The 24,000-nt window shown below is 39.7% G+C and overlaps 1 protein-coding gene and 1 pseudogene across 1 annotated transcript; both read left to right on the forward strand.

Moving 5' to 3' along the window:
• Positions 1 to 2,612: 2,612 nt before the first annotated feature.
• SPRY3 (sprouty RTK signaling antagonist 3) lies at positions 2,613 to 11,506 on the forward strand. The gene is made up of 2 exons (XM_040467112.1): positions 2,613 to 2,995; positions 8,506 to 11,506. Exon 2 carries the CDS (start codon positions 8,609 to 8,611, stop codon positions 9,473 to 9,475), a length of 867 nt encoding a protein of 288 aa, XP_040323046.1. The 5' UTR covers positions 2,613 to 2,995; positions 8,506 to 8,608; the 3' UTR covers positions 9,476 to 11,506.
• Positions 11,507 to 22,757: 11,251 nt separating this feature from the next.
• LOC121024835 (dnaJ homolog subfamily B member 6-like) lies at positions 22,758 to 23,288 on the forward strand (annotated as a pseudogene).
• The last annotated feature ends 712 nt before the right edge of the window (positions 23,289 to 24,000 follow it).

Consider the following 24,000-nt stretch of genomic DNA (forward strand, 5'->3'; position numbering starts at 1 on the left):
TAAATTCCTAGCAGTGCTATTGCTGGGTCATAGGGTAGGTCTATTTTTAATTTTCTGAGGAACCTCCACAGTGCTTTCCAGAGCGGCTGCACCAATTTGCATTCCCACCAACAGAATAGCACTTTCCTTTGATGTGGGGACTACAGTTACCTCCATTTTATAGATGAAGACACAGGTTCAGAGAGGTGAATTGAGATGCACAAAGTCAGATAGCTCATAAATTTAGGAGCAGCAAAAATTTGAACCCTGATTTGTTTGACCTGAATCTAGTTAGTATAATAGTTGGCACATAGTTGATGTGCAATAAATATCTCCTGAAAAAAATGGGTGAATGAATATATTAGTAAATCTGTCCTCTTCTGCACATGAAAGTACAGATTAGCTTTAATGGTTTTCATGATCTAGATAAGTTCAAGTCCATATTAAGAGTAAAGAAGCAGAGGGGCGCCTGGGTGGCTCAGTTGGTTGAGCATCTGACTTCAGCTCAGGTCATGAACTCGCTGTCTGTGAGTTCAAGCCCCGCCTCGGATCTGTGCTGACAGCTAGGAGCCTGGAGCCTGTTTCAGATTCTGTGTCTCCCTCTCTCTCTACCCCTCCCCCACTCATGCTCTGTCTCTCTCTGTGTCAAAAATAAACATTAAAAAAAAATAAAGAGTAAAGAAGCAGGGCGCCTGGGTGGCTCAGTCGGTTGAGCGCCCAACTTCAGCTCAGGTCATGATCTCGAGGCCCATGAGTTCAAGCTCCCTGTAGGGTTTGTGGAATCTGGAGATTGCTTCATATTCTGTGTCTCCGTCTCTCTGCCCCTCCCTTGCTTGCACTCTGTCTCCCTCTCTCTCTCAAAAAATAAATAAATGTTAAAAAAAAAGTTAAATAAGTTTGAGCCACAAAAGAGAAGAATTTACATAGGCAAATCTCTTGACTCTAGAAATTCTGATTAGGAAGGGATCTGGATTTGCTTAGAAATTACACATCTGTGTGTGGATACACTATATACACACACACACACACACACACATACACATCAACAAGAGAGTTGGAACACCTTTGACACACACATACACATATGTGCATGCAGACCCACACAACCATATATGTTTTTAATCCCATGCTTTCTTTTATTTCCTTAACTGTCCTGCGAGGGTGTACATAATAGAATGTCAGAGCTAGGAGAGACCTTAGTAATTACCTAATCAGATCCCCTCATGTAAATGTAGAAATTGAAGCACTAGAAGGAAAGTAAATTGCAAAGGTCACACAAGGAGTTAGAGTAAGATTAAGAAACTGAGTTTCCTGACTCAAAGGTTTGTTTTACTGTGTACTGTCACCATTTACCATCTCAATTTTACAGATGGGGTAACCAAAGCATGCTAAGAATGTTGATGATCAAGCTCCTGCTACTTGTCCATTGAAGCAGGACTTGAAATCAGATCTTTTTTATTTTAAACTCCAGCTTGTTTTCATCCAAATGCTTCTGTCTGGATGCCCAAAAGGAAGACTTATTCCTGTTGCATTAAATACTGAACTGAGGATAATTTACAGAAAACTTTGATCTTCACTTTAAGAGAAAATGTCCAAATCTGCTTTATTTTCAGAAGGACTGTCCCAAGAAGGCTGCATGAAGGCAGGGATTCTGTCTTCCTTACTGAATCCACAATACCTAGCACAAAAGAAGGCACTCAAAAAATATTTGTGGATTATATGGCATACTAAAGGCAGAAAGGGAAAGTAAGTTGGGTAATGGTTTCCCAATAAATGATGGATGGATAATTATTATTAGTGCTGAAAAAGTAGAAATGAATGCAGGTAAGAGGTGGGAGAAACCCTGAAACAAAGGAGAAGCTCTGTCTTTCTGACTGAAGCGGCAATCACTCAGCAAGGGCTGAGTGGTTTGGTAGGACTGTGATCGGCAGAGATATTTAAATTAGGCCTCCTTAAAATTGCTACTTTCCACCCCACCCCCATTCCCCTTTAAATTTTGTTTCAGTCATTACCCAGGGACCGGATACAGAGATTCCTATGGGGAGTTCTAATGGGTCGATTCAATTTCAACTGGATGACGCCACTTAGCTAAGCATTAAGAGCTACAGCTCCGGGAAAGCAAACGACACAGAGAGAGGGAGAGAAAGAAATTATAACAAGGAGCAATAAATCCCTTCCCTCCCATCCTCCCCTATAATCCATTCACAAGACCTTCAGAAATCATCTACATTCACAAAACAGCCAGCTAGCTGAGCCGAACACACTGCAATCTCATCCCCCTCCCCCACCCCCGTCTCTGCAGATTATATACCAACACACCCTGAGCTATATAAATAATCACACACTAGCGGTATCTATTGCTCTGTTGAGATACCCTGCGTCTACAACTGCAGTTTCTGCTGCTTTGGTTCATCCGTCAGATTGGAGGAGACAGAGGCGGAGGCGGAGGCGGAGGCAGAAGAGAAAGAGGGGGAGGAGGTAAAGAAGGAAGAAGGGGAGGAGGGAAGGGGGAGGGAAGAGGAGTGGAAGGAAAACGCTGAAGGAGGAGGGGGAAAAGAAAGAGGAGGAGGAGAAGGGGAGGAGAAAGAGGCGGAGGAGGAGGGGGAGGAGAAATAGAAGAAGGAGGAGGAGAAAGAGGAGGAGGATATGAACAACTTACCCTGCTGAGCTTTCTTTGGGAATACGTGCATCAAGATTTAGATCTGCATGTAAAATCTATACAAAGTATCTGCCACTACAGGTCTGACTCTCCTCCCCACCCCCCCCCCCTCCCCCCTCTCCCCCTCCTTCTTTTTTTGGTTTTTTGTTTTTTTTTCCTTTCCGTTTTCTCTGCTGTGTCAGAAAGACCGACACAGAACTATCTCTGTTTCTGGCTCCACTGCCAGTGGAGTTTTCATTCAGACTTTCCGAAGAGAGGTGGAGAAACCTAAAGACTCAGGAGAAGAAGAGGTCTTTTGAGCCAAATGGGGCATTAGTTCTTCTGCTTTTCTCAGCATGGATAAACCTTTTCCTCAAGGTAAGCCATAGAGATTAGCTCTTAAAGACCCTAGAATTCTTTCTATGCAATGCACAGATTGCCATTCATTCCAGCCATCCTGTGTGTGTGTGTGTGTGTGTGTGTGTGTGTGTGTGAGTGTGCGTGTGTGTGCGCGCGCGCGCGTGTGCACGCGTACAAGAGCAAACGCGTGGGTAAAATAAAATGAAAACCATTTAAATGAGATTTAAATGAATCAGCTTTTGCACAAAACTATCCGTATTGGAAATTTATAAATCAAAATGGAACTTCAAAATAACCCTTTTGTATCCAAATGTCAATTTAATTTCTAGCCTGTTGACCTTTAAATGCATTTTGGTGCTTGCCTAAGCCCCTTATAGCGCAGCCTAACCACCCAAGCTGAGGACGTAGGGAGAGCCCGTGCTGAGGCCAGTCTGGCTGCCCAGCGGGCATCCTGTCAGCGTGGGGCTAGTCTGCTATTGGCTCACAAGTCTGGGCTGTGCATCGTTCAGATTTCATCACATCACCTTGCCCTGGGTAGAAATGGCGCAAGCTGACACGGCATAACCCCCTACTTACATTGAGTCAGAGCAATGATTTAGAAATCTCTGGATCCATTCCTGCGTGTGTGTGCACATGTCTCTGTGTGGCACACGGAAATTTTGTCAAAAGTGAGAACCTGTGAGCATGTCCAGTTAGCCAATAGGCATTTGATAGGACCTAGTACAAGTGGTTTATACTCCCTTCCATTCCTGTAGCTAATTATAATTATCATTCACCTCTGCATGCTGCAAACCAAGTTAGATGAACAGAAAACAGACCTTGAACTCTTAAACAGAAAATCTATTTTGAAATGCAAACTATTGTTGCTTTTCTGGGTACATTAAAACCTCATTGTAACATAATGTGCTATTACATGAATTTGGATATACCAGGTGTTAAATCATGTTCCCAACAAGTCGGCTGCATACATACATACCAATAAGGCACAGGCTAGCATTTTATCCACAAGGAAGTATTAGTCTTGCTCCCTGTACCTCTAAATAAACATTTACTAAGACTTTATTCTATGCATTTTGCTTTCTTTGTGTTCTGTTAAGTCTCTCTAGCTGTGAAACAATCTAGATGGTGGTCTGAGTGACTTGGATTTGGAGGGTTTTTATTCAGAGTTGAGGAGTTGGGTAGTGAGGAATTAAAAAACATAAAGGAAGGAGACTAATTCTTCATGAAAGACATTTTGAGACAGAGAAATGCAAACAACAAACTCGGCATAAAAAATGTAGAGTATCAAGATAAGCAGGGGCTTTAAAAGCCCTCCTTTTGTGCCCCTCATTTTGCAGATAGAAAAACTGAGGCTTGGGATGGAAGTCACTTGCCCACAGTCACAAAACAAAGTAGAGCTAGAGTTAGGACTACAACTTAAATTTCTTGTATCTTATACCAGGATTTGGGGTTTAAAGAAAGATTCCTACTTCTGAAGTGAACAGCTAGCATTTTCCCCAGGATTAGAATTAGGTGAATTCATTTGTTATTACAATTTTTCCCTTTACTGCTCATCACTAAAACACGTATATCTTTAAAAATGCAAGGTCTTAAAACTACAAGACTCTCCAGTTTGAAATAAACTGCCATGAGTCTTAATGAAACTATTAAAGTAATGAATAGGACCAGGGTAGCAAAATGACAAGTTAAGAGTTAAATGTGGTGAGAACCTGGCAGCTCCAGCAAGATGTATGTGGTAGGAGGGAGGCCCAGTCAGTGGCTGAGAGGTTAGTAATGTAAACTATATACAACTTGGTATTTGTAAGGGGGGAGTGCTTTGATAGAGATGCAAATGCCTTTGCACAGAGAGGGATTTTTGGAGAGCAGACTTTGGAACAGTAGAACTAAGAAAACATATAAAGCCATAGCAGAAATTCCCCCTATGTTTGCTTTCAGTTATTCTGAGAACGAGTGTATATAACAGCAGAGCACAGAAAAAAGTAACACACCCCAGAGCTGTTACACAGTAAGGTACAAAACAACATTGAACCCATGGGAGTGGGAGAAAACAGGAGCCAGGCTCTCCTCCCTTCCCCTCCTCTTCTTTGAAATTGACGTTGAGTCCTATTGTATCAGGAAGGATTTACCAGAGAAATCAGGGCTGTCTTAAGGTATTAGCCTAGTAGGGCTTTAGATAGGGAAGTTTTCAACTTTGGTCTCAACATGGCAGATTTTAGGTTCCAGGAAGTAAATATATTTTTCTTTCATTAACAAACAGCATTTCTTGAATAGATTTAGCTCTCTAGTCCCTAAGTTGGCATAAGAAAAGAAATTTCTGTTTAGGTTGAACATAGAAAATTTCAGGGCTACAGAAAAACTGTTGAGAAAGCTATGAGCACCTGGCCAGAGTGACTGAGATGGGAGTGGGTTTACAATGCATCATTCATTACTGCAGAGGCACTACGTGACAGAAATCACTAGATCCCACCAATGTGCAGCCAAGACTTGTAATCACCTTGGCTCCTATTTAATAATATTTGATATGCATATTCCCTCATTTAATAGAATATAGAACTGACCAACAGCACAGTTTCTTAACTGTTTTTGCTCACAATGAATGGCCCTTTAATGGGTAGATTTCTGAATCATAAACATGCAAGCAGTAGTAGTTTTTCATCTAATCTATCTGCTGTAGCAGTCTCTTGCTTATTTGTTTCTTAACTTTTTTCCCATTTTACCTCCCCCTACAGTATCTATTTCAGTTCACCCTGTTAGTCAGATTTGCAAACAATTTACTATTATTCAATCTTGTTTTATCCTTCTCAACACACTAATTTTACCCAGGTGCTCCTGTCCTGTGTATTGCAGATTTTCCACAGTCCATTCTAATAAAAGATTTTTCAGGGCAGGAAGAAACCATCCGAGTTCATCCTGTTAGGTCCCTTGTAAACAAGACACTAGTACCTCATCATCCCAGACCAATGCCCAGAGCTTCCTTTAATCATCCAACCAAGCATCTCAACTTCTCAGTCTTACAGAAATCTAATCAATATCTAGATACACCTTCTCAACTTAAGCACCATATATACCCTTCTGCCGCGAAGACAGGATCCCCTTTGAACATGGTTCTGAGTCATTTCAATTATGACCTAGATTCCTCCAAGCTTAGCTTTTGAACCTTCTGGGCATGTCCCTGAGATACTTACTGATACCCTTGGAATCCCGTATGATTATCTCTTGTAACTTTGAGGCCTTGTATATCTTCCTTCAAGTTGTTGATTTTTAAATTTCCAATATGATTTGAATCTAGTTTCCTTTGGGAAATCAATGAGTCTAAAATGCATCCACTGTATTTGTTACTGTTCTTATAGTATAACAGACACAAAGAGCCCCACGCATTCTTTATCTGATCAATGAGGAATAAATCTATTTCTTCTAAATTTGCCAAAAATAATTCTCTTGATTCAAAGCTTCTACATCCACATATCCTTCAAGTCAGCTGAACAATGTTTCTTTGTTTATTTAGGTGTTCCAATGAAAACTACTTTTTCCTTTCCAAAACTAAGATTATTAGTCTTAACAAAGTACAGCAAAGGTAGACGTTGGACACTTAAGGGGGGCTGTGAGTCCAAGTAAATAAAAGAGACATAAATTTTGCTTTTGAGTGCCCAAATGAACAAGGGCATGTTGTTTAGTTTACCCTCAAGGATTGAAGATGTGGAAGGTATAGATGAAGATTTTTTTTTTTTTTTTTTTGCCAAACTTTTTAGTTACAGAATAATAGACGAATGTATAGAAGAATATGTTTTTTTTTTTTTTTTGACCAACTGTGTAGTTACAGAATGATAGACCATAATAGGGTTCAGTCCTTCAAAATCACCTAGTTTACCCCTATAATTATATAGACAGTGAAATTGAGGCCCCAAAAAGCAAGTGATTTGACAAAAGTTTTATAGATATTTGAGCCTTAGAATGTCCACAGTGTTTATCTGCATTCTCTTGTGCTGCATTAAATAACACAAAAACAACGAACTAAAAAACGAAATTATAGTCAGACTGGTTCTTCTATGTGATGTGCCAGAAAGTTATTTTTAACCAAATTAAATCTTCTTTTCAAAAAATGAACAGATGTAAATTCAACTAAACAGGTTTGCATGGGGATATTGCCTCAAAAGACAATAAGTCTGGTCATATTCTTAGCCCCTGAGGCCTTTGGCATCCTTATTTCTCCTGTTATTGAGCTTTGGACACATTTCAGTGCCGTGTTTGCTTGCTTATGGAAATCTAATCAAGCACTATCCTCTTTCACTTGTTCATTTCTATTACTCATTCAAGCTTTGCATTCTATACAGTAGTGTGAGTAATTGATCTATTTTGAGGAGGCCTGAAATATGATGGATTTCAAATGTATGCTTTATTCATGCTAGTGTTTCCTAGGTCCTAATGCCTCCAGGATGACTCTGGGATTTGTGTTTAGGTTCTCTTGTGTACACCTTTTTGGTTGTTCAGTCTTCCAGGTGTTGCAATACAGCAATCTACTGTTTGTACAACATTTTCCTCATAGTCACCATTATCAGTACTAGGCTCAATCAGATCCTTCAGAAAATGACCAGCCACCAGTTCCTGATTGTGGTACAATGGAGACACAAGCACATATGCTTTCTAGATATTCAGCTTGGTTTAGATCTGATATAAGAACATTGTTGCTCTTTAAGAAAGCCAGTTTACTGTGTAAGGTAAACACAGGGAAAAGCAGTTGAAGTAGATTCTGCCTAGTAAATCCCATCAATGCAGATTTGACTTAGGGTAGTAATAGGTACAAATACAGGTGATAATTCAAATAATTCAGGGTTCATCTTTTATGGCTCCCTCATCCCAAGTGTTACTCCCACGTGTATAAAAGGTTTTTTTTCCTATTGTTCTACAGATAGCCTGATTTTTGCCTTCTGTGTCTCTGCCATATCAGTGCCATTATTACATCTTGCCTGCCTATATTCATTGAATCAAGAAATTCCTTTCTCATCTGTTTATTTATGCTTATCAGAAATTTCACTGAGGGGAGAATTTTGATTGATGATACGTATATGTTCACCTGTATTTATGTCTCATACATACACACTCACACAACTTCTCCTGGAAGACTTGTGAGGCTTTTTCTTTTACACTGGCATTGCTTCAGGATGAAGCCTTCGCATTTGAAATTAGGTTCCACTTTTATTATAATTGTGAGGCTAGAGGCCTAGATTTCTGTGTTAGCAAACATCTGAATGAGATAGCTGCTCCTGTGACCCTAGTCATATGATGCAATACAAAAGGAATCAATGATCTGAGCTTTGCTCCCAGAATGCTTTATAGCCTGGATAAGTTGACCAGATTTGCCTGTAAAGAAGTAGGCAAGGTAAGTTACAGAATAAAGGTGTAACATGAGGACTACCCTAAAGTAATTGAAGGTAGTGGTAGAGGAGACAGGGCTCAAGCTTTGTTTAGTTCCCTGCAAAGTATTCAGGCCGATGTGTTCTCATGTGTTGTTTGTGTTTCTTCTCTCCTAGGATTTTCTGATGTGCCCTAACGTCCATGTAACAACAAGGGCTCTTTATCACCACAAGTGCCACCCTGACCCAAAACCACTCAGAACTCAAGAATCAAGGCAAAATGGATGCTGCAGTGACAGATGATTTCCAACAAATTCTTCCTATTGAACAGCTGCGCTCTACTCATGCTAGCAATGATTATGTGGAACGGCCTCCAGTCCCCTGTAAACAGGCCCTCTCCAGCCCTTCCCTTATAGTGCAAACCCACAAATCTGATTGGTCCCTGGCTACCATGCCTACTGCTCTTCCCCGCAGTCTCAGCCAGTGCCATCAATTGCAGCCCTTGCCTCAGCATCTGAGCCAATCTAGCATTGCCAGCTCAATGTCCCATAGCACCACTGCCTCTGATCAAAGGCTCTTGGCCAGCATTACCCCCTCACCTTCAGGCCAGTCCATCATCCGAACCCAGCCTGGAGCAGGGGTCCACCCAAAGGTTGATGGTGCTCTGAAGGGAGAAGCTGAGCCATCTGCAGTGCACCCCAGTGAGCACCTCTTCATCTGCGAGGAGTGTGGGCGCTGCAAATGTGTCCTTTGCACGGCAGCTCGTCCTCTCCCCTCCTGCTGGCTGTGCAACCAGCGTTGCCTTTGCTCTGCTGAGAGCCTCCTCGATTATGGCACTTGTCTCTGCTGTGTTAAGGGCCTCTTCTACCACTGCTCCACTGATGATGAAGACAACTGCGCTGATGAGCCCTGCTCCTGTGGGCCGAGCTCTTGCTTTGTCCGCTGGGCAGCCATGAGCCTCATCTCCCTCTTCCTACCTTGCCTGTGCTGCTACCTGCCTACCCGTGGATGCCTCCATCTGTGCCAGCAGGGCTATGATAGCCTCAGGCGACCAGGCTGCCGCTGTAAGAGGCACACCAACACTGTGTGCAGAAAAATCTCTTCTGGTAGTGCACCATTCCCCAAGGCCCAGGAAAAGTCTGTATGACCTTCCCACAAAATGGATCCAGAGCTTTCTCTTTCTTAGCCCCCATCAGTAAAGTGCAGGCCTCATCTTTGAAGAGGGGGAGGAGGAGTAAAGTAGCCAAAGTTAGGGCCTCACCAGTTTTGCTCCTGCAGTGTCAGGGGAATGGCCAAGTACATCCTGGTGCAGGATGCCTTGTTCTTGCTCACAGTATCTATCCCACTCCTCTTCAACCTTTTTACACCTTGCCGTTTTAGCCCTGTGGCTGTCATGGCAAATTCAGGTGATATATAGGCATGACATTTGGACACCGAGGGCTGACAGAGCCCGCAACGTGGAGGTTTAGGGGCTCCCCAATATAGTGCCTCTCGATGCAGGCTCTGAGCGTCACTCTACTTTCCACAGTGCCTTTGGAAACTTTCTTCTAAGATGGTTTTCACAGGTCCATGTGGAACAGCATTCGATATTCCAGGGCATCTGATCCCTTCTCCCTTGTTTACTGCCCTTCTCTTCTTTAGTCCCTTTTTCTCCCTGTCTCCTCTTGTTCTGTGCTCCTTCCCCCTTCGTTCCCAGTCTCTCTCCTTCTACTTTTCCTCTCTTTTCTTTCTGTCTCCCTTCCTTCTACTCCTTTGCTCCCTCTCTTTCAGACTAATCCATTCTCTACCTGTATTTCTATCTTGTTTGATCTATCTTTGTCTCTCTCTACCTGACTTTTCTTTCTCTACTATGTCCGAAAGTGCTGTTTTTCCATAGGTGTTTCCTTTGACGCCAAACTTTGCTATGCTATACTATTTACTAAATTTTATTAAGGGAAATGGATTACTGTAATGAACTGATCACTAGCAATAGTCTATATCCTGACACGTGTGTGTGTGCCCATAACCACACTCACCTGTTTGTGAGCATATGAGGCAAAATTATCTTACATTTCCAGGTTTAACTAGTTGGAGTTTTACTCCCTTTCCCAATAATCAACTTATAGTACTGACAGATTCCACTAGCATGCGGAGTAGGATAGTAAATCAGGATGCTCATAACTTTGTATGTCTGACCCAAGTGCCAAAGGCAGACGTGCTTTATAGCTAAATGAACAAAGCAAAGGATATTACAGAGGTCTGTTCTCTCTTAGAAGCTAACTGCCCTGAGACTGCATGGCTCAGGCCTTAATTATGGACATAAAAAGTCATAAAACTTTAGAGCTGGAAGGAATCTTAACTGTTAATCTAGTTCAATGCCCTTATTTTACAGATGGGAAAACTGAGGCCTGGGGATAGGAAGGGATTTTCCCAAGGCCACACACTGAGTTCATAGCAGAGTTGGGGACTGGAATACAGGCCTTCTGACTCCTAGTTAAATATTCTCTACCCTACACCACATTGAGTCCTGGGACTTTTCTCATGGGACTCTATTAACAGTAACAGAAGGCCATTGCCATTCAATTTTCTGGAACCATGCCAACTTAGTGTACTGGTCTTTATGCAGTGCGTGGTGGGTAGCTAATTAACTATCAGGTATTGAGGCTGCCCCCAGTGGACATCATCTTTGGCTCTGTCACCTGTAGAAGCTCAAGTGTGGAAAAAACAAACAAAGAATCCCTAACCAAGCTGTACCTTCGCCTACTCTTTGCTGCACACATTGTGCTCACTCCTGGCTTTGTCTGCAATGGCAATTGCCTGAAAACCTAAATTTCAGCAACAGTGGAGAACTGAGATGAAAGACATATAATGCAGAGAACTGACTTCTCTTTTAAAAAATACCAAGAGCCTGTGTTGTGAATCCACTTCAATGGGAAAAGGCTGCAGTGGGGATGGCAGGCTCCTAAAGACAGCTGTTGTTAAAGACACAAGAATTAGATCCAGTTTCCCTCTGTAAGTGAATCCAAAATTCACTAAGGAATTCAGAGATTGAGGGCACTTGCTTGAAATCAAGGTGCTCCAACTTAGTTTAAGACTTCCAGACTCTGACTTTATATATCATCTCTTTTAAAGTGTGCATGGATGTGTATTGCAGAGTGGAGAGGTGGAGAGAAATGTATAGTCATACACAGGGGGAAGAAGAATATGTGCCACTCAGTTTTTGTTGGTTCTGAATCTTCCTGAAGTATACTGACGTTTGGGCTGTACACAGCCTCATACTTTCACTTTCACCTCCTCTTCTAGAATTGCTTTGCTCTATTTTTGTATATATAAATATGTTATGATTATTATTAATAATGTTAATGATATTGCTGCAAATGGTGCCATATATAAGGTTTGGCTTCTTGGAACATTATAAACCCAAACCAATACCTGTAACCTCTTATGTTGCTTTCAGATCTTTCAATTTTAAGTAACTTTTAAAAATCTTACAAGTCTGCCTGATTGAACTTTGACTTATCTACCTACCCCTAAAGCTGTGCCCAGTTCTCTGAGTCCAGCTGGATGGTGATGAGTAGCAACACACACTTCTCCCCGCTTCTGCCTGAAATTTGCTTAGAGCTGAGATATATAAGGATTCTATGACACTAGTGCATTGTTCCTGGAGCTAAAGTTATTCTATGGATGTTTGCTTACTAGTATCAGGGCCCAAACTAACACAAGTCCCTCCTCTTTGATAGCTCCTTGATATCCCAATCCTGCAGTCCTTACTCAGGCAAATTGTGCACTGCCAGAGGGGCCCTGGGCTCTGCCATACACCCAGAAGAGCTCTTCTCAGTGTGTTTCTAAATGGCCTTACACTTGGTAGAAGAAACTGAAGGGTTACTCAAATGCAATTGCAATCTGCAATCTGCTACTGAGTCAGGGCTTTCACTTGTGTCCAAGTTGGCCTGATACGGGCTGCATCTGGTTTACGTATAGATGGGTCCTGTTGGGGTATGCGTACAGATGTGTGAGTGTGCATTTGCGTCCCTTCTGTGAAGTTATATATATGTATATGTATATGTATAGTATATGTATATGTATATATATGTGTGTGTGCGTGTGTGTGTAAATATATATATTCACACATCTCTATATATTTTAATGTATTGCACATGTATATTTAAAATATATATGAAAGAACTCTAAATCCTGCAGAAAGCCTCTGTTTTCATTATTTTCTACCTTGTGGCATGTACTGTATAAACAGGAATATTAGAGGGTGTTTCCTGCTTAGCATTTTTTTTTTTTTTTTTTTGCAGTCATCCATTACCGCCTTATTCTACTGCTTTCCACATATTGGTTCCCTGATACATCTCATATGGCTTTAGTCAAGAGTTCTCCTCTAATTCCAGCCCATCTTCCCTCATCACAATAGCTATAATAAGTATAGTGAACACTTATATAGTGCTTACTGTATTGCTAAGCACTATTTTAAGCACGTTACCTATATTGGCTCATTTAATTCCCACATTAACTGTAAGATGTAGGTACAATTACAATTGCCATTTTACAGATGTGAAAACTAAAGCACAGAGAGGTTATTTGAACTGCTAAAGGTAACAATGCTTATAAATTATGGAGCTGATATTTGACCCTATGCTGTCTGAGTCCCAAGTCCCTGCTCCAGAGTTGGGTGTAGAAGTCTGAAGGATAATGCAAACTCTTCTGGTATAACAAGCCCCAAACAGTGAACAGTCCTTTCCCTAACTGCAGTTCATCTGCAGCCTAAAACTTGAAACAAATGTGCTCCTATGTTAGGAGTGAAGCAATAATTATAGACATCATATATGTCTCTTGCTTCCCAAGATGATGGCATTACAGATTTCTCCACCATTCCCTTTGAAAACATGTTTGCAGACAGTTGCCATTTCTCAGGCAGTTCACAGTGCAGAACTGGGAGGGAAATATTGTGACTTGTGCCAGAGAAGTTTACGAGTTGTTAAGACTTTGACCTTTGCTTTGTAGGCCCAGAGAAAACCAATTTGATTTCTTTCTGCAGAAAGTAGAACTAAAACTATTTTTGGAACTTGAGATTAGTTGGAATTGTTAACATTTAAGTTCATTGATTATACTGAGAGCATTTTTCTGATTCAAATGTAAGCAATCCACTGATGACCACCGTTCAGTGTAATACCTTACTTTTCCCATCACTGCCTTCATACTGACAATCCTTTACCCTGGTATTATTTCAGAGCCATAAAGACTCTTAAAGAACATCCACCCCAATGTCAACATTGTATAGTTGGAGGAAAAAATGCAGAGAGGGAATAAAACCTGTCCAAAGTTACACAATTCTGAATTTGGGTGGAATTATGATTTATTTATTTTCAGAAATCTAAGTTTCTTAGAAAATAGAACTTGAAGCAAAAACTTATGTGCAATTCCAGGGAAGTAGGAGTAAGGAAAAAGAGTAGTGAGGAAGGAAGGAAGGAGAGCAAACAAAAAGGAGTGTATCATTGTGTTGTCCATAATCAGTTTCATGACAAGCTAATTTCTCAATTTGTTATGACTGGCCATATTACATCTCCATACAGCCCATCTGGGGGACTAAAGGAGAAGAATTTATCTCCTGCCTCCTATCTTAATAGTCAAATACCTTCCCTGTAAGATATTAACTCCCCTACACTTCTGTGTAGTGCATGTGTGGATGCCCACGCAGGTACCTTGGCATCTCATACGTCAGGAGCAAGGGGTAGCAAGTGTGTGGCTATGTGTGTGCTATAGGGACACAAATGAACTTGAGAACCTATGTATTCTTGACTTGCTTTGAAGGGCTTCCTTCTACATGGAAATGAAGTCCCTGGTTCAACTAGTAGAGTAACAAAGTCTCAAAATATCCTTCTTCTTAGCATAAAAAGAAACTTTATCCTAGTGAACTCTTCAAAAAGTATGTCTAAACCAATGCATGTACATGCACTTATGTTCACTTAAGCTTCATCAGCATAATAGCAGGAAAATTGGTCAAGTTATTAAATTCAGGAAAAATGGCTAAACAAGTTATTTTGCAACATACAAATAAAACATTCTGTTGGTCAACTGAATTTTCTCTATTTCAGCCACTAATTATGATATATAGACACATTCTAAGAGCTATACTATCTCTTATTCTCATACTCAATAATTCCCCGTGCCCAATAGACTATGCTCAGATGAAGTCAAAGCATCTAGTTAATAAAAACATCCCATTGATATAGTTTTATATCTATGGACAGTGTCATTAAAGCATTGGAATGCATTCCACTCATTTAATTCTTGCTTTTTTTATGTAAGAAAAGATGAGCATAGGAGAATTCTGAAAGTTTTTCATGGTGAATAATGAAACCATGTCATCACTCCAAACAATACAGAAAACTCTCCTTCAGTGACATCTACTTTCCTGAGTCCAGTGGTTATTTCTCTGTTCTCATGTACCTGACTTACTAGCACCATTTGACATAGCTGTTCATTCTGTCCTCATAAAAACACTTTTACCACTTGGCTTCCAGGATACCATATTCTTCTGGTTTTCCTCCTACTTCACTGTCTGCTCCTCTCTATTCTTTACTATATATTTCCTCTTCGTATTCAAGTATCTCAGCAATTGGTCTTTGAAATATGCTCTTTGGGTACCATTTACATGATGACTTTCAAAATTGTATCTCCAGCCTGGACTGCTCCCTTGAACTTCTCACTCATATATCCAACTGCCTATTTCACATCTCTACTCTGATATCTAGTAGGAATTTCAAACATAACATGTTCAAACTTATTTTTTCTCTCCCCAAACCTGAACTTGGCAGCATTTCTTATCTCTTTTAATGCCAATTCCAAACTTCTAGTTGGTCAGGTCAAAAAATTTTGTACTTACCCACTAGGCATTTTATTAGTTATAAATGTAGCTAAAATTCTCAACCTCCAAATCCTCAATTAGTCTTTTATTCTGATGATTTATCATGTGGTCATTAGTGCCCCTTTTGAACCTCTGGCCTAAAGTTTGATAAGACTGAAATCCTTGGTCCCTTTATCCTAATCTAGGCCCACATCCTTATCTTGACCATTAAATTGATTAGCACACTACCGGTATTGCTGCTTTAAAAGGCCAGAATGACAAGACACATAGCCCTCAAGGAAAGACATCTTGAGAATGACACTGCTCATTGTTTAATCTTGCTGTTATTACAATCAATGTTATACATGTTGCTCCCAAATGTATTTGCTGGCCAATCTCCTGGAAAAGTAGAGGGTAATCTTGACCCACAAGCTGTGATTCTCCAACTGTTCAGGCAATGCTTTTGACTATACCATATAATGGGCATGTGTCTGATGGTAAAAGCCACAGATGACAAGGATCTGGAAATCCCCAAGTCATCTAAGAACTAACAAACACTGTTGATGCAGATTACTAAGAAAAGAAAGCAGAAACAATCACTCAGGCAAACACCCTGGTTTTATTAATATAGGGCTTTGACCTCAATTCACCTGTATGTTTTTGTACTGTGACAAGATGAGTGAACTATACAAGCATTCTGAAGGCTCATTTTGAACCTATGTTCTAAGGCTTAAACTAAAGGGAGACTGAATGACTCAATTGGCCCTTTTCTCTTATGTCCACATTGTAATCTTAACCTTCAAAGTCCCACCACTCAGATGACAAAAACAAAACAAAATAAACAAACGCTAAACTAAAAAGGAAACCCAAGGAAAAGAACACTACTTTTTATAATGCCAGAGATTAGTTGGGTAACAATTTTACTCTGTGAAAGGGTCCCTTTCCTATGGGAGTGAAGACCTCTTAAGTAGGAGAAGTCTCTACACCTATATTAATACATAAGCTATATTAAAGGAAAGAGAGGAAAAGTAGTGAGGAGTAATACTAAAGGCAGGTTGAGAAATTTTTTTTAAAGGTTAAGAAAATAAGTCACATGAAAGAAAAAGGCTCTGTAATCACTTTGTTTCTCTCACCTAAAACTCCATTTCACCAGCCTCTTGGCACAGTTGTATCCTTGAACTCCTTTTTGTCCTTGACTTTTGTCAGCACACTTCGTTCTTTTTCAAGCTCCTGTACCACATCCACTGGAATGATTCTGTGAGTGTGTGTGTGTGTGTGTGTGAGAGAGAGAGAGAGAGAGAGAGAGAGAGAAAGAGAGAGAGAGAGAGAGAGAGAGAAAGATATGGATGGATGGACACTTGAGCTTTCCCTTAGAGGTTCAGAGTTAAGAGTATGCCCATTAACACTCTAAGCTTTTCAAACTCCATTCTAGAACATGCCCCCTAGTACCTAGATCTTACACTAAATGACAAGGTTTCTGTCCTTCAGAAAGAAATACCAGACTGGATTCGTGGCTTTCCCTGGATTGGCTTCTTCTCAGTCAGTGTGTTGTTGTGGAAATTATAGTACCCTGAGACCAATTAAATCAGAATCTTTGGAATTGGGGCTGAGGAATAGACTTTTTTAAAGCTCCCAGGTGATTATAATATGCAAACAGGGTTGAGAAAGCCTAATCACTTCACTCTATAAATGCAGATACTGAAGCTCAGAGGGGGGAAGTGACTTAATCATAACCACACAGTGAGTTATAAACAAAGTTAGGAGTATGAGAACACAGGTCGGCTGACTTCTAGGCCAGAGGTCTTCTCTTCATACTTCACTGCTTCTCTTTCTATCCTGTGCTTTGTGGACTTTTGCTTTTCTCGTTTGTAAAATGAAGATAACAAATCCTAGAGATTTTAAGAGAGTCATTAAGACAGACACATTTTTTAATGTCCAAGTTTCTGCACAAATATGAAGGACTGTTATACATGAGTGAATTAATATACAACACATATGTGAAGCTGAGTCCATAAAACAACATAATGAAAGTTGTTTTCTATTTTTTAATGTTTTATTTTTGCGAGAGAGAGCATTAGTTGGGGAGAGGCAGAGAGAGAGGGGGACAGATGATCTGAAGCTGGCTCTGTGCAGACAGCAGAGAGCCCAGTGCAGGGTTTGAACTCACAAACTAACGAAACATGAGATCATGACCTGAGCTGAAGTCTGATGCTCAACCAACTGAGCCACCAAGCGCCCCAGTTGTTTTCTATTTTAATCAATTATTTGGATATTGTGTATACCTAATAACATGTATCAAGATGGAACACTTGTGTGGGTTGTGTATCTTTAAACTGAACTTGGTGTCAGTGACAAGAAATTAGGAGTCGATGACAGAGGTCATTCTTTTCTTTCTCTTTTCCTCACTGGAATAGAGATTTTAAAAAATTTATAAAAGCAGTAGAATATCTGGACTACTTGTAGTCAGTCAACTACAACATGGCCGTGGGACTGAACTAGCCTAGGGTTTGTATTAGACTTGAAGATTCCATTCCTGAGGACAGTTAAGGGCTGGAGAGAAGGAATAAAAAACGGGTGCCTTTTCTGAAAGCCAGGATATATGAAAAAGCGGGGGAGAGCTGCCCATTAGGAGGAGCTACTGTTATAGAAGCAAGAAAGGAGGGATGAGGTTTTCCAATTTGGCTGATCTGAGGAAGTAGATTATTTGGGGCTATAGTATCTCCAGAATAATCTGTAACCACAAGGAACACATTTCCTGAATTTCAGGGCCCTAGAACAGAATATCTAGACCCATTCCTGTCTTATCCATCCCAGATATTAGGAATTTCCAGAAGGGCCACTTCTATTCCCCTAGGAGTCATACATCTGGCTACTTGTTTATTTGGTAAAAATGGAATTCTGTACCATTTATAAAATGGAACTCTTGTGTCTTCCTTATTTTGAAAGTATAATGCACATTCCTCATTCATCATTTATTTTTTCCAATGATTTTTAAGAATTTATTTGAAAGTTATTTTTAAATACAAAATACATGTATTTAACAAAGCACTCCTTTATCCTTTTATTTCAGCCATGCTAATAAATTAAAAACAAGCCATGATTGAACTAGGTATTTCTATATGTCACATTACAAACTAGTTTTAAAAATCTATTTAGTATATATATCGTCATTTCATCTTGAAATGCCTGCTTTTTAAGGTGGAGGCAGAGAGACAAGGAATTTGAAGGAGTCAAGAGGCCTAAAAGCATAGTGATGGGCATTTATAATCCAGACCTGCCTCAGGCAGGGGTTACCTTTCAGGTAATTAAGTGGTGATGACCTGCACTTAGGAAAAAATGGGTTGTTAGAGGCCATGTTTCAGGGGTCTATGATTCCCTGGAAAATATAAGCCAAAAAGTTACTTGCTAATAGCTACACTGCCAATGAAGTGCTTGTACTTTTGCCTGACAACAATTAATACAAAAAACAAGGATGAGCTGCATATTACAGCATGTGGACAGAATGAGAAATCAGATTGTCTCTAGTTCTAAAGGAATGATCAATGTTGGTTGTGGTATTAGCCATAGGCATTAATAGTAGGGACATTGAAATCTCTTTCAAGAGAACTTCAAATAAACAGAATGGAGATTGGGCCTGAGGAGAATAAAGGGTAATTACTCCATAAAAGGCTACAGCATAAGCTGAAGTACATAAGCAACACTGAATTTGGAATCAGAAGATAAATGCAATAACACATAGGACAATATGAGATGGTAGAAGCCAGCCTTGATGAATTTCATCCAAAGAATTATAGGTTGTGCCATCATGTGTTACTTGCCATTGGTAGGTTACTTAGGCTTTCTGTGCCTGGTTTGGAACCCAGAAACCACGACTCTAAATATGTTTCGCCCTTAACTACTACAATCAACTTATATTCAGTATAAAAATGGCTGTATCAGTAGAGTCATAATATGTCCTAGCTGATCAGGCCCTCTATCCTAACTTACATTCCCTCAAAAGCCTAGCAGAGCCTGAGACAAGGATTTACATGCAGTTAGTTTACTTGGCAAGATGACTCAGGAAACAGGAAAGGGGACTGAGAAGAATGAATCAGGAAAGGAGTGACCATCAATTCGAGAGTATATTATTAATCTGTTTACCACTGTAGGCAACTGTGGACTATTCCCACTGAGGGACTCTCTTTGGAACTATGTAGATGCGCTTCACAATTTTCCACCAGACATAAAAGGGAGGTGTATTTATCCATCATATTTGATCTCCCATTGACCAAAGGTGATCTGAGAGAGTATTAACTCACTGGCACTTGCAGGTTTGTCCATGAACTAAAATCACTAAGCAGTCTCTTGCAGGTGTTCTACCTGGTGATAGCAGAGAAGCCCCATGGCAGGAAGAAATACTGTAAGAAACAGCTGAATGAAGAAGCATCAAATTACTCCTGCATACAGCTGCACAGTAATGTCCTGAACAAAAAGATGGTCCAGGAGTATGTGAAGTGTGGCATAAAGGATGTTCAACACACCCTCCTTCTTGAAACACATTCTTTACTTGTCATCCAGCACACCACACTCTCCTAGTTCTCTTCCTGCCTCAATCATCTCTCCTTTTCCAAGTCCTTAAATGGTTCTGCTTCATCTCTCTGAACTCTCTGATATTAGAATGCCAAAAATTTCAGTTCTTAGTCTTCTCTTCCCTTCTCTTCTCTTCTCTTCCTCTCTTTCTCTCTTTTTTTCTCTTCATCTCATCTCATCTTATCTCTACTCACTTTTTTGGTGATCTCATCCACTCTTGTGTTTATGTAACATTTTTATATGCACACAACTCCTAAATTTATACCTCTATCCCCAAATCTCCCCTGAATTCCAAACTGCTTTCTTAAAATCTCCACTTAAAAGTTTAATAATGATATACAACTTAACATATTTAGGAGATAAAACTCCTGAAAACTGCTGCTCTGTCAGTTTCCCCCCACCTCAGTAAATGATGACTCCATTCTTCCAATGACTCAAGCCAAGCATTTTGAGGTATCCTTGACTCCTACCTTTTTCTCATATCAATAGGTCAACAAATACTGTTAGCTCTGCCCTAAAAATAAATCTAGAATTTGACCACTTCTCTCTATTATCACTACTACTCTCTGGTCTCATCCACCCTTATCTCCTCCCTTGATAACTGCAGCAGCTCCTTGATTCTACTCTTGATGCCTCCTCCAAAGTCCAATCCCAATAGAGAAACCAGAGTGATTGTTCTAAAATTGAAGACTGGATCTTGTCATTATCCTGTATAAAATCCTCCAATGATCTTTCAATTCCCTTAGAATTAGATTAATAATTTTCATCATGGTTATAAGGCTCTACATACCTGCTCTTTTCCTGATATCTACATGACCCACTCCCTCACTTAAATCAGGAGTCCACTCAAATGTCACTTCCTAAAGAAGACCTTCCATGGCCACCCTAAGTTGGCATTTCCTTCCTCTCATTGTTAGTGTTATTGTTGTCATAGACTATAATTCCAAAATACATTATCTGTGTTTCTAAATGAGTAACATTTATTTTTAATCTATAAAGGTACAATTTACATCATTTGGTGTACAATTCTTTGAGTTTTGACAAATGCATCAAACTGTATAACTACCACTATAATCAGGATACTGAACTGTTCTATCACCCTTAAAATTCCTTCATACAAATTCTTTGTAGATAACTCTTGTCTGCAGCCCCTGGCAACCACTGATCTGACTTCTGTCTCTATAGTTAGGAGTTTCATGAATGTCCTATAAACTGAATCATACAGTATGTAGCCTTTTGAATCTGGCTGCTTAAACTTGACATATTTGAGATTCATTTATGTTGTATGTTTCAGTAGTTTGTTTCTTTCTATTGTATTCACTTACAATTTGAAGGACATTTGAATTGTTTCCAATTTGGGGCAATTAAGAATAAAGTTGTTCTACATATTCATACACAGGTATTTATGTAAATATAAGTTTTTATTTCTAGTGAGAAAATACCTATGATGTAGGTATTTATGTAAATATAAGTTTTTATTTCTAGTAAGCAAATACCTATTAATGGGTCATATAATAAGTGTATGCTTAACTTTATAAGAAAATTTCAAACTGTTTTCCAAAGTGGCTGTACCCTTGCTCACCAGGAATGTGTCAGAGTTCCAATTGTTCCAAATCCCCCTCAGCACTTGATACTGTTACTTAAAACTTGTTTTTAGCCACTCTAATAGATGTGTTAGTGGTGTCTCATTCTGGTTTTCATTGTATGCATGTTTTTCTTTAAATTATTGAGCATTCTATAATATATATCATACTTGTTTGAGGTATTTGTCTTCTGATTGCATTATCTCTAACATTTCTGTGTCTGTTTCTATTCTATAATTTTCCTCCTGGTATAAGTAACATTTGCATGAATTTTTCATTGGTTGTTAGACTATGAGAATTAATATTTTTGGACAATGGACTTTGCTGTCTTTTTTAAAAGAGTGTTAAAGTTTGATAAAGTTTTGTATCAAGGTGATTTCTTGGAAATTTCTTTTTTTGAGAAGAGAGAGAGAGAGAACATGGAGGTGGGGGTAGAGGGAGAATCTTAGGCAAGCCCCATGCCCAATGTTGAGCCTGACTCAGGGCTCAATGTGGGGCCTGATATCATGCCAGTGGGTTCATGACCTGAGCCTAAGTCAAGAGTCAGACACTTAACTGACTGAACCACCCAGGCGCCTCTGGATATTTCTTTTTTTAAGCTCTGCCAGGGAAAGTCTAGATATCCTTTTCTTTATGGCTAATTTTCTAAGTCTAGATATCCTTTTCTTTATGGCTATTTTTCTAAGGTGTGACTCTTTTTGTGGTTTCCACTGAATGTCCAACATTTATCAGAGGTATTTTTACTTTGGCTTGTCAGAACTCAAATAACTCTCAGCTCTGTGAACTCTGGGCATTGTTATTAGATTTGCCTTGTGGAGTTTCATCCCATATATGTGTGGATTAATATTCAACCAAAGACCTAAGACAACTCATATGCAGATTTCTGGAGAGGTTTTTCCTGAGTAATTCTCCCTTTTCAGCTCTCCACCCCCAAAGTTGTAGCATCCCAAGCATCCTCAAACTCCAGTTACTGTCTTCTCAACTTAGACTGATGTGCTATGCTTGGTATTCTCCTAGCACTACTATCCAGAAGGTGTCTCCAAGCACGAAATAATTCCAGGACCCCCTTCAATTGTTTTCCTTGCTTTGGAGGCCACAATCCTTTGCTCTGGTTTTCCAATGTCTGGAAATGGTCACTGCATATTTGTGTCTACCTTTTAAATTTTTTATGGTGGGAAGATCATTTCAAATGCTAAGGTTTGAGTTTGAATTTCAGACATTTTCTTTTTTCTATACCCATACCTTAGGTTATCTTATCCAATAGTATTGCTTTATATAATATTTATATCTTGATACATTTCCAAAATTTATTTCTCCTGCTTGGAATTCACTTCCCAAATCCAGATGTATATAGTCAACTGCCATATTCACTCAAATGTTTAAGGGACATCTGAAGCTTCACATATTTAAAACTAAAGTCTTGAAGAGGGAAAACGTGAGGAGCTGCCACTGCCCCTAGCACCCCCGGCTCGGTGTCCTTGAATTCACTCCAACAGTGGATTTCTATGAAGTTCAATCATGGTGGATTTCTATGAAGTTCTGGGCATGCAAAGACATGCTTCAGCCAAGGATATTAAACAGGACTACTGGAAACTGGCACTGAGGTGGCATCCAGATAAAAACCCTGAGAATAAAGAAGAACCATAGAGAAAATTCAAACACATAGCTGAGGTGTATGAGGTGTTATCAGATGCCAGGAAATAAGGTATGTATGAAAAACATGGCAAAGACAGATTAAATGGTAGAGGTGAGGTTCATTTTTATAATTTGTTTGAGTTTTCCTCACATTCCACAACCCATATGACATCTCCAAGGAATTTTTTGGTGGAAGGGACCTGTTTTCATTTGACTTCTTCAAAGACCCATTTGAGGACGTTTTTGAGAGTCAAAGAGGCCCCAGTGGAAGCAAGAGCTGAGATACAGAGTTATTTTTATCTGCCTTCAGTGGATTTCCATCTTCTGGAGGAGGGTTTTCTTCCTTTTTAATTTTATATTATTTTAATTAATTAATTAATTAATTATTTTTTTTGAAATATAATTTATTGTCAAGTTGGCTAAAATACAGTATACACAGTGTTATCTTGGTTTTGGGGGTAAATTCTTGTGATTCATCACCTACATACAACACCCAGTGCTCATCCCAACAAGAGCCCTCCTCAATGCCCATCACCCATTTTCCCCTCTCCCCTGCCCCTCCATCAACCCTCAGTTTGTTCTCTGTATTTAAGAGTCTCATGGTTTGCCTCCCTCTCTGTTGGAAAATATTTCTCCCCCTCCCTTCCCCCATGGTCCCCCAAGTGCCACATATGAGTGAAAATATATGATATCTGTCTTTCTTTGACTGACTTATTTCACTCAGCATAACACCTTCCAGTTCCATCCACGGTGTTGCAAATGGCACAATTTCATTCTTTCTCATTGCCAAGTAGTATTCCATTGTATATATAAACCACATCTTCTTTATTCATTCATCAGTTGATGGACATTTACACTCTTTCCCTACTTGGGCTATTGTTGAAAGTGCTGCTATAAATATGGGGGTACATGTTTTGAAGGGACACATGCACCCCAATGTTTATAGCAGTACTATTGACAATAGCCAAAGTAGGGAAAGAGCGTAAATGTCCAGCAACTGATGAATGGATAAAGAAGATGTGGTTTATATATACAATAGAATACTACTTGGCA

Source organism: Herpailurus yagouaroundi, unplaced genomic scaffold (genome assembly GCF_014898765.1).
Source record: "Herpailurus yagouaroundi ecotype Mexico unplaced genomic scaffold, PumYag 67209, whole genome shotgun sequence".
Taxonomy (NCBI): domain Eukaryota; kingdom Metazoa; phylum Chordata; class Mammalia; order Carnivora; family Felidae; genus Herpailurus; species Herpailurus yagouaroundi.

Coding starts and splice junctions, on each gene's coding strand:
- SPRY3 (XM_040467112.1), top strand. CDS start 8,609: ATGGATGCTGCAGTGACAGATGATTTCCAACAAATTCTTCCTATTGAA.